Genomic DNA, 19,423 nt, shown 5'->3' on the forward strand with positions numbered 1-19,423 from the left:
CTTTAGCCCCACAACGCCAGGGGTAAGGTCTGCAGACAGGGAGCCCAAGGCGATTGCAGATACCCAAACGGAGTGAATCTCTATCGAAAAATTATAAATACACTCCTCGCCAAAAAAAATGATTCAAAATTCATATTTAGTTTTTCTTTAAAAATCTTATAAATATTCTAATTTCAAAAAACTTAGTAGATTATTGTAATTATTATTATTTAATTTTAATAAAATATTTGTTAATTACATTAATTTGGAAAAATTAAAACATGACACACAATATTTAGTATATGTCAGTGACAAAAAAAAGATTCAAAAAATTATCTAAACAAATATCTCTTTATAAGATTTTAATATCTGTATTTTAGGGAAAATCATATGGATGACTTCATGAAAGGAAAAATTATTGCCTATATGAAACCAAAATGCCATTTCGGGCATTTCTTCAAAAGTCGGGGTACATGAGGCAACATTGTCTAATTTTATCCAACGATACAAGAAGACAGGAAAGATTCATCGAAAACCAGATCTGGACGACCAAAAATACTTAATGAAAATGATTAAAAGAATTGATAAAATATTCTGAAGAAAATCCAACAAAAACATCGAAAGAGATCTCAAATGAATCGGGAAACTAACAAATAAAAAATTTCATCATGAACAATTATAAGAAATCTAAATGAAAATGGTATATTTGGGCGTGTCGCTAAAAATAAACCATTTTTGAACAAAAACACTGAAAAAAGATTGAAATAACGAAAAAATTTTTAACCATATCTGATTGACTAGGGCAACCAAAAGTCATATAAGTCATATTATTTTTTATTGGTCAATTGATGCTATTTCTATAATTAATAAACTATTATTATATTTTTTAATAGTTTTATTAATTTTTTTAGGTCTTATAGGTCATTTTTATGCCGTTAGGTCATATTATTTTTAGGTCATATTTTTTTGTTAGGTCACTATTTATATTTATTAAATCATATATTTTTATAATCTTTGTTTAATTTGACAATTACACGTTTTACACAGTTTTGGTAGTTGGCCGCTTAAATATTATAGATTTTAGATGCCGAAACAAAAGCAATCTAACAATCAAAAGTTAATAAATAATTAAACGATACCCGTCTGAATTTCAGATTGATTCGGCTGGACGTTTATTTTGTTTGAAATGCTCAGTTTTTTTTAATTTTACGAAAACGTTAAATGTGGTGCAGCACAGGGAAACTACCCGGCTATAAAAAGGAACAGACAAAATTTCCAAACGCAACTCAACACTCTTCCGAAACTTGAAGCAAAGAAAAATTTCGGATTTGCTTAGTCGAAGTGATGACGAAGGCGAATATACCTCTTTACAAATAAGAAATGAACACTTTATTAATTTTTTTTAATAATCTCGGATTTACTGTTCCCAGAGAAAGTTGGTGCAGAAATATATTTCCAGATTGCATATCAATTGATTGAAATGCTTAAAACAATTATTTCTGGAAAAGATATATTCATACTTGTTGATGAAACGGAAATAAATAAACAGAAATTTGTTAACGTTCTTTGTGGGACTATTGAAAGTCCTGAAAAAATTTATTTATTAATTGCTTGGAAATTGAAATTTGTGATGCATCTGCAATTTGTAGAATTGTAGATGAACAATTCGAATTTATGATATAAAAAGGGAAAATTTTTTATTATTTATTTCTGATGCTGCCGTTATATGACTTTAGCAGCGAGTACATTGAAGGTTATGTATATTAAAATGATTCATATAACTTGTTTTGCTCATCTTCTGCACAATTGTGCATTAAAGATTAGATCACATTATAAATATATTGACGACTTAATCTCGTCTATCAAAATGTCGATTGTAAAAAATCCCTCCCGGAGGAGTCTTTTTACAGTTATTGGACTTCCACCTGATGTTGTTCTAACAAGATGGGGCAGCTGGTTGGGACGCAGCAAAATATTATAGTCGACATCTTTCAAGAGTTCGCGAAATTGTCTTATCCTATTGTGGAAAGATTGTGATGAATACGAAAAATGCTGTTAGCTCTGAAAATTTGGAGAAAAATCTGGGAAGAGTTAATGGCTCATACAACCTATTATTGATGAAATCAGAAAATGGCAAGAAAAATTTTATACAATTAAAGATGCAATTGAATTCATTGATTCCGGTAATTTTGGTGGGGATAATTGTGACATCAACAAGTATTTTTTAAAGTGGATAAGTATGTTACCATGGACGATATTAAAAATGCTAGAATTTCTAGTATTTCTCCAGAAACATTTATTTACTTATGGAAATGTCCTTCAACATCAATATCTGCAGAAAGAAGCTTTTCTATGCTGAATAAATTGCTCAAAAAGGATAGAAACTTCAAGCCAGAAAATATTAAATATTATATGATGCAATATTATAATAAATTCATTGATTGAAATGTTTAATTTTTTCATATTTTCAAATTCAGAATATCTAAAAATCAAAATTCGATAGGTCATTTTTGATTTTTAGGTTATATTTTAATATTTTTAAGTTATATTTTAGAATTTTAAAGTCATAAAGTCATATTTTTTACGGTCATATTTAACTTTTTTAAGGTCATTTTCTGGTTGCCCTACTGATGACGAATGGAAAAGTACAATTTTTTCGGATGAATGCGTTTTTCACGTGATTCCAAACAAAACAAGAAAATAGTTTATAGGAAAAGCGGTGAACAATTTAAGTCTAAAAATATTTCAACAACTGTGAAATTTGGAACAGGTGATTTGGTCTGAAATTTTACAGAACAAAAATAGGGAAACTCATGGTATGGAGATGTTTTTCTTTTAACGGGTTGGAGAATTAGTTTTTGTTGACGGGATATTAAATTTGGCGAATATTTAAACCTTTTAGCCAACAAGCTACAGAGATCTGTTGCAAAATGGGACTTTGCGATTTCATTTCAGCAGGACAATGCCACCTTGTCATACTGCTAAGTTAATTATGGATTATTTTGAAAAGAAAACATGATCTGAACCCAATTGAGCATATATGGGCTCATATGAAGGCTGAATTACGCAAAGTCGATGTAAAAAATGTCAAGAACTAAAGCAGGAACTTCTCCATATTTGGGAAAATATTCCAAAACATTTATTGAAAAACTTATTCTATCAGTTACAAAACGATGCTGGGAAATTTTTACGGCAAAAGGAGAGCATTCCGATATTAATTAGGAATGGGTTAATTTTGAATCATTTTTTTCACTGACATATACTAACATATTGTGTGTCATGCTTTTAATTTTTCCAAATTAATGTAATTAACAATATTTTATTAAAATTTAAATAATAATAGTTCCAACTAATCTATTAAGTTTTTTTGAAATTAGAATATGTCACCGGCCACAACTGTTACTCGCCAGATGTGTTACACCAACATCAAATGTCAAGTTGGAAAAAACTTAAAACATGAATCCTTTGGTATATTTCTATGAAATCAAAGAAAACTTATAAATTTTTAAAAATATTGATGTTTTTTAAATTACAAATACACGTTAAAATGCGTTTAGTGCAAGTAACAAAGGAAGACTTAGAATTACTTAAGGAACTTAAGAGCAATCCTGAGCTCGTATTCGTCAGCAGGACGCTTTCGCGGATGCAAAGATCAAGACTACTGAATTAGCAAATAAATTTGATTTTTTGGATGGAGCTCCTATATCACTAAAGATGGACTTAAATTAAGATTTTTCTGCAGCGATGAAGCTGAACTTAAAGATAAATATATTGAAGTTTGCATAATAAATGTTTATTTCAATTGGCTGAACATAATTTGAATCATTTTGGTCGAGACCGGTTGTTTTCAAAATTGGCGCGCTTATACCACGGAATATCACGTGCAGAGATCAATCGTGTCATAAAACGATGTATTCCTTGCCAGGTTTTAAGTTTTTTTTATTAATGCAAAATGATGACATAGAATATTTGGAAGAGGAAAGGAATGAAGCGTATGTAAATATTCTGTTGGCAGCTGATAAAATGGCTCAGAGAAGAAAATGGAAGTATGACGAGGCTACTTTTAGTGTAGGAGAGATAGTAATCTTAAGGTATTTGGGATGTATAAACATGTAATTTAGGCAAGATAATGACGCTAACAAACGACAATATCCACTTTATGATGGATTAGAGATGGTGAAATACACAATTGTGGCAAAAGACGATTTTGTAGTAACAATACAAAGTGAGACAGGTGACATGTATGAGAAATACATGTTTCACGCTTAATTAAAATTGGGAATGATCCTTCTTTTTTGTGATTCCTTGATAGAAAACGTTTTAAACTAATAAGAGGCTTTTAAAATTTTTTTTATTAAAAAAAAAGAATAATTATTTAATAAAAAAAAGATATGGATAAGCCAAAATTAAATAGATTGCTAAATAATTTAAAACTCATATTTTACACGGTATGTTGGTTTTTGGGAAAAAATTCATGTTTCAGTCCAAATTTTTTCTATTCAGAAAAGCATATTTTTGCGAACAATTAGGTTATGCTTTGTATTAATTTTTAATTTTAAAAGTTTTTATTTCTATTTATATGAATTTTAGTGTAACATATCTGGCGGAGTAACAGTTGTGGCCTGTGACAGAATATTTATAAGATTTTCAAAAAAACTAAATATGAATTTTTGAATCATTTTTTTGTCGAGGAGTGTAAGTATTGGGGCGTAACCCTATCTTACTTAACGTGCATTTTCTCGCGATTACTGTTTTGAATTTCTTGGTACAAAGGAAGGATTAGAATTGTTGACATTCTGGAAAAAGTTTTTAGAAGTAATGTTAATATTGTAGGTCTTTTTATGAAGCTCCAACAGTGGATACATTATAAAAAATTCTAATTTTACTATGCTCGAAAATTCAAATCATAACATCTGCCATCTACAATTAAATAAAATTTAATAAATCACATAACTTTCCATTTATTTCATCTTGTTTATTTCAAATTGAAAAAGATATACTTGAAATAAATGAAGTAGATCTTACGGGTGTACTTTTTCCGTAAAAGTTTATGATTTACCTTCAAGTATCCAAGAATAGCTTAATCGATTTTTTGGTTTTTTTCCGACAACATATCTCTGTAAACAAAGACTTATTTAATTCAAAATCAGTCCATCGTGCGAGATCAGTCCATCTTTCACTAACAGATCCAAAAATAGAAGGTTAGTCATTGTCGTATATTATATCGTCCGGGCAGTTTATATCGTCCGGGTGATGATTTACATTAATCATCTTTAATCTTAGACACCAAGGGGTATGCGAAACAAAAAGTTTGAGAACTACTGCTCTAATGTAAAGTTAAATGAATATTAACTAGATATCTAGTCAATTTAAACAACTCATATTTGCAATCAAGGTATGATTTTGCAAATTTATTTAATTTGTTATTGCTTTGAATAAAGCACATTAATCGATATCTGCCAGAATTTTGAACAGTCTTTCTGGGACGAGTTCGCTGGTTGGGGTGGATTCTAAAATCTATTGACTATTACTCGACAGAATAATCATACATTGTGCGGAAATGTGTGTACAGTTAGTGTACAATGCTGCCAGAAAATTCTGTAAATATGGCAGTCTACTCTCCTTTCACAAGTCCTTATAAAAAATCATAAGATTTACCTTGTACACGACGGACAGTTGGTTACTGCTTTATGAGCTCCGTCTGACCCAAAGGTTCATTACGAATGAGGGACCTATTCGTCTTTTCTCTTTTTTGAGTTCATGTCCTACAGATTGGGCGTTCATTCCCCAATTCACATGTTTTAGAGACGGACCATGCTCATCGACTACAACCAACACGCATGAACCGCTCAATTATTCTAGCAAAAAATAATTGTGGTGGGAAATTCCTGCTATTCCAGATTCAATGACTATTCCCGCTTCTGACGAGTAAGATAGATCTTTGATTACGTAAATGAGATGGTTGAGATGGCCTACATCTCCGAAGTGGTGGCTAATAATATCATCCCCAGTCGCTTTCCTTGCCAGATGTGATTATCTCCACTACTCTTCGCGATCCCCAGTTCCAGTTATAATGATTATCATAAAAGATCTGGGATTATTTCATCCACGGGAATAAGGATTTGCCATTCAATATCGACTCTTTCGTTTTGCCCGTTTCCAAATATTAATGACCTGCAACCGAATTGTCTGTATGGGAATCGTGTTCGGATTATATGTAAGCAGGTGGATTGAATAAAAATACGTGTCATGATAAAACCAGTTTTACCGTTCTGCAAGATGCTAAAATTAATTTTCTTTATAAATATTTTTCAAGGATGGCGGCCATTTCAAGCACATCGAGGAACAGAAGTGTAGATATATGCAACAGATTTCTTTGTTTCTATATGAAGTTTTTAAAATCGGACTGAAAATAACCTGCAATTCGAGTTTGTCATAATTATAACAGAAATTAGATAATTTGAGTCATTTTGTCAAGGAGGTCAAACGAGATAAACAAGTGGAGCTTACATCACTCGATTCTCCACTCTCTAACGTTCTTTAATTTAGCAAACAATTTTAGTTAGTTAGCTCTTTCGCGTCGCCCTAGAAGGGTTTCGCCTGAGGAATGCCTAGAGCCATGCTCCCCGCCATCTTCACCCACGTTCTTTTGTTTCTGGTCTTCATTCGAGCGTCGTACAGATCGTCCGCCGCGACCAGTTTACCGGCGATTGTTGCGTAGTTTTTCTTTTAGCATGTTGCAAGCGTATTCCTGGTCGCCCTCGATACTCATGAACTTCCGGAGTGGACATATTCATCCATTATTTTGTTACATGATTTAGAAGGATATGTCCAAATAGTTGCCATCTCGATAAAATAACGTCCATAATGATTTGTATAGATTTACATATATTGTATAATTTTTCTTGGCCAGAAGATTCTGATCAGTTTACGGAGTTGGTTTTTATGAAATGCATCTAGCTTCTTTAAATCTTTTTTGAAGAAAATTACAGAGCAATATTGGTTTCACAAAAGTATTATATAATCTGATGCAAATTTTCATCGGAAAATGCTTTTTTCTTAAACAGATGTGCAATTTTTTAAAGGATGTTGTGGCAAACATCTTTCCTCGGCATCCTAAAGTAGTAAGCCAAGTTTTTTGTATGTTTCCAATGCTTGTCATTTCTTGATATTGTTTGTTCGATTCGTGTAAAGTCAGTCTTCTTAATGTTTATACGTAAATTCAATTTATTCAATATATTTTTGGCCTTGTGTTAAACTTTGTCAACTATTTCCTGGTCAGTAAAGGCAAAGTATACATCGTCAGCGTATAGTAATTCGGTAATGTCTTCATATTTGGATCCCAGCTCTCCTCGAAATATATGATGATTAGAATAAGAGATTGAGAATTGTGGAGTGCCCATATTAGTGCTAAATCTCCCTGACTGCTTAGTTCCAATTTTCACAGATAGATCCGTTTTAGAAAGTAATAGACTTATTAGTCTTAGACAATCTTCTTCAAGTTCCTTTAGAACATTCATGAGTTTTTCTTAATTAATGCTGTCGAAGGTCTTCGTAAAGTCAAATTCTGAAATGTATATGACTTTTGAGTATTTTTGGCATATTGATGTAAGACATCTATGGCTCCACACGATATCCGAGATAGATCTTTTACTTCAAAACCCACGTTGACTTTGAGAAAAGTATTTTTCCATAGGCTCTCGTATCCGGTTAAGCACTATAATCGATAAAGTTTTCCTGATGGTTGACAGTAGAATAATTGGCCTTAGTCCATCTAGTAATCTTTCTTTTTTCCAGATTGGTGTATTGGGATTAAGACTAATGGAAGGGAACAATGAAACTCCATTGACTCGTTTAATATGTTCCTGATTATATTTCAAACGATAGTCGGGGCGTGTTTTAGTAACTCGCCCGGTATACCATCAAGCCCGCTGATCGATTGCCTTTAAGGTGCATGAATGCATTGGTTACTTCCCATGTTATAAATTTGGTTATCGTTTAAGCTTCAATCTAGAAACTGTCAGTTTGTGGTCACTGTCATTTACCGTTCCTCCACAACTTCTAGCGTCGGACAACAATCTCTATAATGAGATTGGGAAGGTAATATAGTCGATTTGATTGTATATACACAGCCTTTATTGTTAGCTTTAGACCATTGATTAGAACTTCCGAAAACGTAGTAAGTAAACGACTTCGAAACTTTTCTCTAAGTATTTCAAAGAATTATTCCATGAAGATATTTTCAGGCGTTTCCTGTTCCATTCTTAGAAGATGTCTAAACAACTACCAACGCATCTCCATGATTAGGGTACAGAAGAGGCCTGAGTAACATCCTTGATACAATAAAATCCTTTACTTCGTTGGCCGTTATTTCCTTTTCGTTAATTTTTCAATAAGAATATTAAAAAATTTTTCTTTACCAATATCAGTCTTATTTACTTTTTATGAATTAACAATTTGATTATTTCATTAGCTTGTCTTTCGGCAAAAATTTTGACATTGTTTCGACATTTTAATTCTGAAGGTAACCCGAATCCAATAGTATAAAAATTTATTAAGGGAGGATATCGTAGTTTATATAATGAAATATTCCCCAAAAAAGAGCTTAAGTTAAATTTAGTAAAAAATCATTCGTACTAAGAGTAAGGAAAAAACTTTTAAGCCCTTTTTTAGTCTCGTTAATATTTTAAATATATTTGTGATTTTTTAAAAAATGCTACAAAATATAGCATTGATTACAACATAAAGCTTCACTGGGAAATTGAAAATCATTGGGAAATTAATGGACTTTGCAACTTTTATATATCTAAGCTTATCTTTATCTGCATTAAAATAATGTATTCCATTTGATAACTTAAGAAATAACGTAATTTTATTAGCCAAACAGTTAGGCACAGTCTTCATCCAATCTTTTAAGTAGCATATCACAGTAATGAGTCACTCGATGCCTTCCACAAACTTTGACAAGTTCCGCTCTCAACAAATGCCCGTTCACATCAATCAAACTCATCAAGAGCCCTAACATTTACTAATAATAAAATAACCACAAACAGACTCCTGAACTGCAACATCGTCCATGTGAATAAGCAAGCATCGAAATATAAACTCAAAATAACTCTCACGCTTGTTTGCCAGACCAAAATGACGAATGCAATCGAAATACGAATAAAAAGCTTCCAAAACTTCAAGTCGAATATTGTCGTCACTGTCGTCCATTCGTTTAAGCAAATTTTCACTGAAGGCAAACAACTTTTCCTCGATGTCAAAATCACAGTTGTTTGTCGGAATTTTTGAAAATATCAACATCAAACTGCTACATATTCTGACAGAGAAAAGACGACTCATCGAGTTACTGTCCTCCAAACAAGACGTCAGTGAATTTAAAAGACCAAAGTAAATGTTAGGGGAGAACTCTGCAGAAATATTTCGTTGTATGATTTGTTGACTCATCACAGTCCAAAGACAGGCCAAAGCAGCAATTCTCACTGCTGATGCAGAACGACCAGCCTTCCATACTATATTGGGAGCAATCAGTCGACCAATAACCCACTCAATTCTACAGATGACCGCCAATCACTTACTCCTCCGAATTAATTATCGTATCGATTTCTTCCAATTGAATTACTTTCAAAACAAATCTTGAAAATAAAGATAATATTCGTAATCGAAGGTTTGGGTCACATTCAGTGCTTAAATTTTGTTCAAAATAGGGCCTCGCAAGACTCCAAGACGAGACTGTGACTAAAAATAAAATTTAATATAATAGAGACTCGATTCAGAAACAAGACAGTCAAAGAATTTTCCTTCAGGAGAAAAAACCGTCCACTGAGCATTTGAACCCAACGAGCCAAATAATTGTATAGAGAATTTGTTAACAAGATCTTTAACTGAACCCAGACCTTCCGCCTCTGCCATTTTCTCCCAAAATAGTTTAATCTCTAATCCCAGTTCTCGATCCTCGGTAATGGAATATATGTACAAACTTCCTTTAAGAACTTCAAAAGTATATTTATAAAAATCATCCCCTAAAATATTCCACAATGATACATAACACTCAAACAACGCCCTTTGAGTTAGAGCCTAGGAGTAATAAAATTCCAATACAATTTCAGAGTGGCAGACATCATTAAAGGAATTTAATATATTCGGCGCTAACTTATGTAAGAATTTTTCAAATACGTCTTGTGGAATTCCTTTAATCAAGGCACTTAGTACAAAAAGAGTGCTCTGCGTCAGAATAGGAGACGATAAATTTTTTGAAAGATGACCCAAACATATATCGACTGACAAATCAGGAGATATAAAAAAGCCAGCTATATTGGCTGCTTTCTGTTAACTAGAATCGAGAGAAATACTTTATAGGAGAGTGTCTGTTCACTGTCAGCTGATATTTTAATGATAATTTGAATAATCAGCTCGGTATGTTGAGTCATGTATTCACCAGCATTGATCAGGAGGTAGGGGAGAAGGTCAGCTGCTTTAGAGCGAGTGGAGACAAGCCAGTCTGAAAGATCAGCCATAAGAGCAAGCAGAATACGCCCAATATTCCTTTTCACAAGCTCACAACAACCCAAATTACATATTTCGTCTAGGATTAGAAACAAAAGATAAAACAAGTAGTATCTCCTATCCTAAGGGGCTCACTGCTGTAGGAATATTCCATAAAATCCATTTTATCCTTCAAATCCTCTTCATTTTCTTTCATAAATTTAATTCCCGCATCATTCCACAGTGACATCCCCACATTAACAATTGAAGGCTGTCTATCACTGAGGGAGGTAAGAAGAAGAGGAATTAGATTATGGAAGTAGGAGTATCTGTCAGGCAATTCGATAAGCCACATTCCAACGACACGTGTTGCAGCCTCCCGGACTGTGTGGTTGGGATCAAAGAATCGTTGGGCCAAATGCGGCAATGCCTCAGTCAATAATTTTCCATTTCCTCTCAAAAGCAGCACGCCTTTGAACATAACACAAAACAAAACCAATTGTCTCCACAATCGTCTTACGTAATTTGGAGTGCTGATGAACGACGGAGACCAAGAGAGATTTGAGGATAGCCTCAGTCTGGCTATAAATGTGACCTATCTCGGCAAGACGCACTACACAAGAACAAGCCACGTGTCTGATGGCCGGAAAGGGATCAGTAAGGAATGCGAGCGTAATTTTCCCAACATCTTCAAAAAATGTCATTTCTGGTACAATGAATGAAAGAACGAGTTGTGCTGCTTGTAGTCTAACTTCTTCGGAGTCTTCAATAAGTGGTTGTTGCGTGTATCTTTGGTGGAAAACTGGGACTATGTATTGCAGAGCTGTTTTCTGAGCAGAGATGAGAGGGAGGTAGCTGGAGAGAAGAGAAAGAGCCAGTTCTCTGCAGGATTCTACCGGGTCGGATACTATTCTTAGTAGGGGAGTGATTATGTCGCTAAAAAAGAGTTTCTCAAATTCCTCTCTGTTCATTGCCTTATCGATTGCTTCATGTTGAATACCCAGTAGTGCTTTTTTTCTAATCATTTTGTTTTCCTCACCCAAACAGTTAATGTGTCGGGCTATTGGCTGGTATATCATGTTTTTCATAATCAACTTGAATGTTGTTGGATACTACTCTATTATTTCTAGGAATAAATGATATATTATTATCTTTCATGATTAAATATAATAATTAACAGAATAATTTGTCCTTAAGACAATTCTGCTATTTGTTGTGATATCTACATTTGGCAATCTTAGACAAGAAGGCGTCACGTGTTTCACGTAAATGGTCCACTTACAACCAATCCAAAAACTAATTTAATTTTAAATTAACCTGCTTTTCTGGCATGTTATTAAGTCAGAAGTTCGGCGGAGAATTTCAGAAAATTATGTCACAAACAGGGGGCTTTTTCCAAAAGGATGAAAAGATACGGGAAAATTTCGTTTCCGCGGTTAACAAGAAGGGGAAAAAATCACGTATCATATATTACTCTTTTCATGATGTCATTGAGCAATGAATGCCAGAGAAACCCCTTTTTTGTCGTATTTTCAAATTTGTAAACGTTCATTCATTTTAAGTATTTGAAAATATCGTTAAGTAACATAATTAATATTTCTCGCTACTAAGTGTTTCACCGATTTCTGAAATTCTACAAACTAGAGCTAGAATTACACAAATGTTCTCATGACTCTTTGAAAAACCGTGTTTTGGATATCTACGACCTGATTGTCCAAAAGAGTGATTTGGCCTTTTCCCTTCATTTCAAAAATTAGTATTCCGATTTAAAGAGACTTTATTGTTTTTGTATAATAATCTGTTCCACATACAGTAGCAATCTATAAAATTTACTAATGTTCTGCCAGGAAATTTTCTAAAGAAAAATAAATTCATCTCCTTTCAGAAACTGATGAATTGCATTTCAAGAGGTTTTACTCATCCAAAACCGTCCACCCTGACAATAGACATCTAACAATTATCTGATTTTCCCCCATACGAGCAGATTTATTTCATTTAATCGTTCAGCCTCCTATAAAATAATAATTCACGTTAAAACAATTACGTTAGCCTAATGGCCCAAATGAGGATGTTTATTAAAACTGATACAGAGTACAATCCACTAAAATCCGTTCTTGAAGGTCAAGACGTAAATATTTCAAAAGTTAAAAATTTCCGGGTAAGAAAGAAAGCTGAAAATTTCATTCTTATTCACGGAAAGCCATATCTGCGAAATAATAATCGACTTCACAAGCTTTTCATAGCTTTAACAAGCACAGAAGAAATGAAAATCATTGCTTAAGAAATTCACGAAACAAATCATTGTGGGCATAATGCTCTGGATGCACTTTGCAGAAGGAGATTTTTTGTAATCAAGCGAAACATCATTCGTCAAGTCGTAACTGAGTGCAATATATGCAAGTTTGCTGTGCAGTATGACGATTCGAGCCATATTGTCGCTGATTTACCTGATGAAAGGTTTCAATTCGATTTAATTAATCTTAAAAGTTTTAAAGTTTATTGGTTATTATTGTAGATTTAAGAATCAAAATGATCATTTTTCTTGATTAATTTCTGTAGTCGAAATATGCATTCACTAGGAACATTCTGAACAAAAGTGGAAGAGAAGTGGCCGACAAATTAGAAGAAATTTTTGTGAATTTAACATTGGAAATAAAGTATCAACAACTCCACACATTGACTGGAATCTACTAGCAAAAAGAAATTTCAAAGGAAAATTTATATTCGAGATATAAATCCACCCCAATCCGCTACTCTATTAACATGGAAATTATTTGACTTGAACGCGAACACGCAGTTTAACAAATAATGGAAGAATACTTCTACTGCAGCGAAGGCAACAGATTTTAGAAGAGAACAAGTAAATTTCTCTAAGAACTTTATATTAAAATTTCTGATATTTTTAATAATTTTAAATAAACTATTAAAAAATAGGACGACTAATGAATATTCCATGTCCCATTTACATAATCAGCGAAGTGAATGATATTAAAGTTTCTTAAAAAAATCAGTTAATTAATCGTATAGTTTAAATCATAGACTACTCATCCTCATCGGGAAGATTCTTGGTCATTAAATTTCCGGATTTACTGTTCACAGACCCTCGTCTTTAAAAATTAAAATCCAACACAAACGCATATCTGGATTTCTGTGCAATTTCACGCTGTAATATTTCCACTGACTCGACCAACTCATCTCTTTCATTCTGCACCTTCCTTAACTTACTTCTCATTGCATTCAACTCGTCGTCAGCTTCATCCATATTTCGCTTCAACAATTTATTTCTCGAATTGGCCATATCCACTTGCGATTTGAACGATTCGACCATTCTATGCTCGTCCTCGACATTTTGTTGTGATTCTCTTAGTTTCCTTTCCAAAGACCTCACGGAACGAAGAGCACTTTCTCGATCTCTGGAATTCTTATTACAGCATAACAACCTCGACTCAGATTCCAAGAGTGCCTCAACTTTGGCGACTTTCTGTTCAAGGACCTGAACAGCGGAAGCACTTGTCTTTGATCGTGCATAGTCCTCTTCCAAAACAGCAATTCGATTCTTGAGGTCTCTGTTTTGTCTCTCAGATGTAGAGAGCAGATCTCCAGCTCTGACGGCCTTATTTCTCTCAACTGCCAGTTCTTGACATGACTGTTCGTGTTGCGACTGAACTCTGCGAACGAGCTCCTCCAACTCTTCATGGCTGTTGACTTCTTCCTCCAACTCGGATTGTAGACTGCTAACAGTTCTCTTATATTGTGCAAGCTCTTGTTGTAGAGAGGATAATCGGGTGTTTTTATATGTGGACTCGTCCTTGTACTGATCTCTCTCCTCCTGCAATGCCTTTTTAATTTGTTCAAGAGAGCCGGCAGTGTTCAGAGCTTCTTCCAATTCGTTCGTCAAAGATTTGACTTTGGTCTGACTTTGCACTAAATTGGCAGAATGTTGTTCAGCACGAGCATGTGCCTCAGTGGACTCTCTCAGGGCCTCTTTCAATCCACTTCCAAGTTTTTTGTTTTGTTTGAGCAAGTTATCTCTCTCAGACTCAAGCTGTGCCATAGCTGAGGACAGAGCACCCAACTCCCCTTCCAATTTCTTTTTGCTGGAAGCTGAAACAAGTCTGCTCTTCTGTTCATCATCTAACATATTCTCCGATTCTTTAAGTTTTCTGGCCATTGAACGGAGTCGCTCCTCATATTCCTCAGTCCTTTCTCTGGCCTGTCTTTCCCACTCTGTCTTATCTGATTGGTAAGACACATCTCTCCTCGTCATGTCATTCCGTAGCATGTAAATATCATCGTCCTGTTCTGCAATGAGTATATTTTGTTCTTCGATTTTCTTTTTGAATTGTCTAATCTCATCCCTCAAAATGTTCTTCTAAACAATGAAAGAATCCACTAACATCCGCAGTGTCCTCTGTTGACTGCACTTGAACAAGTTCTCTGCTCAATTGTGCACACTTTCGCTGATATTCGGTCAGCTGATCCTCCCTCTCCTCGTGCTCTCTACATGCACTCAAATAACGAGCTTCGATGTTACGACACTCCTGTTCTACTCTCTCCTTCTCCCGCAATGCACTAATATTATCCCTCAACACTCACTTTGCTCTGCCATTCTTCTCTTCTTGCAGACAAGAGTCAAACTTTTTTTGCTTTGACTCAAATGAGGCAATCACTCCCTGACAGGATTCCAACTGAATGTTGGCATCCTCCAACTCATTCTGCAGACGACGGACTGTCTTGTCCTGTCGTGCCTTCTCCGCAGTTAGACTTTCTTTCTCTCCTCTCACAACATCAATTTCTTTGTTGAGACGACGAACAAGGTCCTCTCCTGCCTCCTTCTCAGCTGTCAATACTTCTAATCGTCTTGTCACATCCCCCAACTGAGATTAAGCACACGCTATACTTTTAATTGCAATTGTTGCACTTGTCGGTGGAGGGACTCAACCATGCCCTCTTCCTCATTCAACCTGTCCTTTAATTCATTCACTTCCGCTGTCTTGGAATTGAGCAAGCTGACTGTCCTCTTCCTCTCTCCACACTCTTCCGACAGATTTTCTTCTGTCTCCGCCAATTGTTGACGAATTTGCTTCAACTGTCTTTCCAACTCTACCCCAGCCTTTTCCAACGTTTCCATATTTTCATTCACTTTTACCACTTCACCCTAAACACTCTACTTCATTGAATTACTCTCAATCGAGTGTTCTCTTCCAATGAGTCCTGCCTTTGTCTTTCGATATCACTCATCCGAGTACTCAAATCAACCATTTGCTGTTCTAATTGCTTTCTCTTCTTCTCTGACTCGTTCTTTTGAGCGGTCAATCTTTCAACACTCTCCTCCACATTCGACTTGTCCTCCTCCAGAGATTTTAATGCCTTGGACAACACAGTCTCATTCTAAACCAATCAGAGATGATAATACTCTCTGGAGCAGTTCAACCTGCTCTGCATGAGCTTCCGCCTGCTGACTGTACTTGGTTTTCTGCTCTTTCAACATTTGCTCAGATTTCGTTCTCTGTTCCTCAATCTCTTTCATCAGGACAGATATCCTCTCCTCCTTCTCTCTTCTTAGTATCTTTTCTGCCTCCCCAATATCAGCAGTCTCCTCCTGCTCCATCCGAAGGTCACACAACTGCTGGGAGATTTCTCTTCTCTCCTTTTCTAGTTTTTTCCTTGATTCAATTTCCATCTCAAGTTCTTCTGTCACCGAGAGGAGTTTATTCTGATTATCTCTGCTTTCTTTGAGGTATTTCGTCTTCAGTAAAAGTTCCTCGTCGTATTTAGCAGTCAGTTGGAGACACTGCTCATTCCTGGCACTTAACTGTGAATGGATGTGCTCAATCTGAGCTGTCTTGTCTTCATTCAGTTCCCTCAACTCTGCCAACTCTGCACACACTTTTCTCTCATTCTTCTGTACTTCCCCCTTCGTCTACCAATAATTACAATATATCGACTTGTGTTTCCTTCCTCAGCTGGTTTTGGAGGTCAATTATATTACTCTCCAATTTTTTGACTTGCTTGAGCATATTCTTGCCTCTGTCCTCTTCAGAGTGACACGACTTTTCCAAAGAACTCACATGTTCTTCCAAAGTCTTCTTTTCTTTCTCCAACTGGTCTATTAAGGTGAATATGTATAACTTTAGAGATTTTATAATTCTGATCATTCAACTCCTGCCCAAGGAGAGAAATCTTGGTTTCTGCTGTGTTTTTGTCGCTCACCAAGGCTTGTCTCTTCGTTTCAAACTCGACCATTCTACATTCACTAGATTGTCATTACTGTTCTTCCAAGTCACGTATATTGGCATTCAACTTCTTCTTGGTCTCCTCAAACATTACTGCATTGGCCTCCTCTTCCAACAGCCTCGTTTCCATATCTTGGAGAATTTCCTCCATCTCCTTTTTCCTATTTGAGAGAGTGAAGACAGTCTAGACATAATTATTATCAATTACCTCATTCAAGTCTTCAAAACGGTCTATTTCCTCTTGCAGGCGTTTTGTGAGGAATTGCTTGTCTTGTATCAGTTCAGTCAATTGACTGGCGGTATCTGATAATTCGGCAGTCTGTTTGTCCAACTGAGATTTGACTTTGGTCAGTTGGTCAGACAAATCCTTTACTTCGTTCTCGCCACGACCACACTCCACCAAAGGAAGTAGCTGGGAGTTATTTTAATGTTGAAACCTTGCTATACAGTCTAAACCAAGGCCATTGCCTTAGTTTGAGATAATTCCGACAGTTTCGTTGAATAACAAGAACACTTGTCCTATATTGTTGTCGTTTCTGGTATTCCCTGTTTTGTTAGAAAACTATGATCACACTTTTTGGCCAAATACTGACGTCCCCGGCTCTGCAGTGCCACCACTAACTCCACAATCCTCAAATCTCGCTCTTCCTCCAGATGAGCCAATACTCCCGTGCGGAAGAACACTTTGGTAGCTCCCAATCTGAACAATAACACATCCAAATCGAGTTCTTGTAGCTAAGAATGAATGGAATGAAAAAAAACGATAATCTCTACAGCCTTCCGACTGTCCATAAAGTCATTGAGCATATTAGTCTGAACGAGAACTGAATATCTCTGCCTAAAGTCCTCGTATGTGACTTTGTTCGGGAATCCCTGGCGACATATCCTTATTCCTTCCAAAACTCCATTACATCGAAGTTGATCCAACACCAACTGAGCATCCAGTTTCCCAGGCTAATGTCAGGATTAAACACATACTTTCTTTTCCAGGTTTGGGATGATGCAGCGAATAAAGTGTGCAGTAGTATTACTCAGATTGTCCATTAATTCTGCCAATTGTATTTTGTAGAGTTGGCAGACCGTCCTGAACATTCCTTTCTTCCTACGTGCCAAGGATGTCTCCTGACTCACATCAACATATTCCGCATCCTTCCATATCTCCCGAATGAAGGGCATGGTCGAATTCTGCATGAGGGATACAGCCGAGTCACTGAGTGGATCCATATTGCACATCAGCCAATTTTCAGCCGAATAATCCACTCGCCCAGCGTAGTGAATGATAGCAAAGTCGCACTGATTACGAAGTTTGTCGGGTTTACAAAAGTTTGGGTGGGAAGAGACGTTGGAGGTGATTTTATGGACTAGAGTTTTGTACGTGGCCTTAGGGAATAGACACTCCTCGTCCAATAGGCCCATGATTCCTATTGGTTTCTCAATAAGGTCGATGGTGGGTTGCAGATCGAGGCCAAAGTCAATAAAATCCCATTCAATTCCTTCCCGCTTATACTCCTCCTGCTCGATTATGAACATTCGGTGGTTAAAGAGTTGCTGGAGCTTCTCATTGGTGTAATTAATGCAGAGCTGCTCAAAGGAGTTGACCTTGAATATCTCAAAACCGGCAATATCGAGAATCCCAATGAACTGGTGGTTCTGTCGCTTGTGCTTGTTGAGCACTCTGTTGAGACACAGTACAATGTGGTTGAACAACTTTTCATACGTGGCCTTAGAAATGCCTTCCACCATAAACTCAGCCTACAGTCATTACACCAACACACCTGCTCTTTTGTTTGTGATTTGTTTACATAGTCTCTTCCGACTTTGATTCGTGGCCGAAGAAATGCACAAGAAAAATCTCCCACTTGCAATCCAAGCAATCGACACACTTTTTGGGCTACCGAATTATCTGGAATAGTGGCCTGTTCCCCATTCCTCTCACTCCCAAACTCAACATTGCCCAACAAGAGCAGTCCCGACACAGTCTGCATCAAACCTACTCCATATATATGTCTATTTAACATTTCACAGTCTCGTCCTTAAAGCCCACCACTTTGAAAGCGTTTAACGTGTTCTTCAAAGCATCCGAGTCCTCAACTCCAAAAATCTTGAGATCCCCGTTTGTCAAATATCGATAGGAGGAAGGATGCCCCAAAAACAACTCGTCTGGGCGTGATAGAATAAGATAAACCTCGCATGTTGGCAGGAGAGGATAGCAATTGGTAGATAATATGGAATGTCCTCTCTCCGGGAGACTGTCGAATACTTCTACTCTTCTCGAGGAGGTCTACACGTTACTCAACTCATTTACATGTCATTACTGACGCTCCACCAATGAAGCCACCTCCGTCAAAGTTGACTTTGATGTACTTTCCCTACAAATTGACTCAGTTCAATACAAATCGAGAGGAATTGTCGTTCTTGAGTGTCTTGGCATTCCCAAAGGCCTCTAAAATTGGGTTGGCTTGTAAAAGTTGTGTCTCAATCTCGGTCTACATTATTTAAATGACACAACCTCCGTCTCTCTGAAAGCCTGTCGGTTTGAGGCGACATAAGTCAAGTATTGAATGACTTTTTTGGTATTCTCTGTCTTTCCAGCCCCCGATTCACCTCTAGAAATGCCAGTGTGGATTATACGTGCAGAGAATAGACTGGTCCTCCCGTTCTTGTAGCATACTTCTGTAGGCAGTGTCCGTTATTGCGAACACATGGGGAGGAATTTCGTG

The 19,423-nt window shown here is 36.0% G+C and overlaps 4 protein-coding genes across 4 annotated transcripts; all 4 read right to left on the reverse strand.

Annotated features, from left to right (window-relative positions):
* Nucleotides 1-2,684: 2,684 nt before the first annotated feature.
* Nucleotides 2,685-9,324, reverse strand: LOC115226960 (dynein assembly factor 5, axonemal-like). Its single transcript, XM_029797916.1, has 2 exons — nt 9,031-9,324; nt 2,685-2,759 (listed from the first exon to the last, which is right to left on the reverse strand). Exons 1-2 carry the CDS (start codon nt 9,322-9,324, stop codon nt 2,685-2,687), a joined length of 369 nt encoding a protein of 122 aa, XP_029653776.1.
* Nucleotides 9,325-13,576: 4,252 nt separating this feature from the next.
* LOC115226961 (myosin heavy chain, embryonic smooth muscle isoform-like) lies at nt 13,577-14,823 on the reverse strand. Its single transcript, XM_029797917.1, has one exon. It carries the CDS (start codon nt 14,747-14,749, stop codon nt 13,577-13,579), a length of 1,173 nt encoding a protein of 390 aa, XP_029653777.1. The 5' UTR covers nt 14,750-14,823.
* Nucleotides 14,824-15,059: 236 nt separating this feature from the next.
* Nucleotides 15,060-17,510, reverse strand: LOC118760843 (myosin heavy chain, non-muscle-like). The gene is made up of 4 exons (XM_036515519.1): nt 17,478-17,510; nt 16,912-17,115; nt 15,884-16,390; nt 15,060-15,344 (listed from the first exon to the last, which is right to left on the reverse strand). Exons 1-4 carry the CDS (start codon nt 17,508-17,510, stop codon nt 15,060-15,062), a joined length of 1,029 nt encoding a protein of 342 aa, XP_036371412.1.
* On the reverse strand, nt 17,472-18,687 carry LOC115226962 (myosin-11-like). The gene has a single exon (XM_029797918.2). It carries the CDS (start codon nt 18,444-18,446, stop codon nt 17,670-17,672), a length of 777 nt encoding a protein of 258 aa, XP_029653778.2. The 5' UTR covers nt 18,447-18,687; the 3' UTR covers nt 17,472-17,669.
* Nucleotides 18,688-19,423: the final 736 nt, after the last annotated feature.

The sequence above is a fragment of the Octopus sinensis genome, unplaced genomic scaffold (assembly GCF_006345805.1).
Source record: "Octopus sinensis unplaced genomic scaffold, ASM634580v1 Contig00724, whole genome shotgun sequence".
Classification (NCBI taxonomy): domain Eukaryota; kingdom Metazoa; phylum Mollusca; class Cephalopoda; order Octopoda; family Octopodidae; genus Octopus; species Octopus sinensis.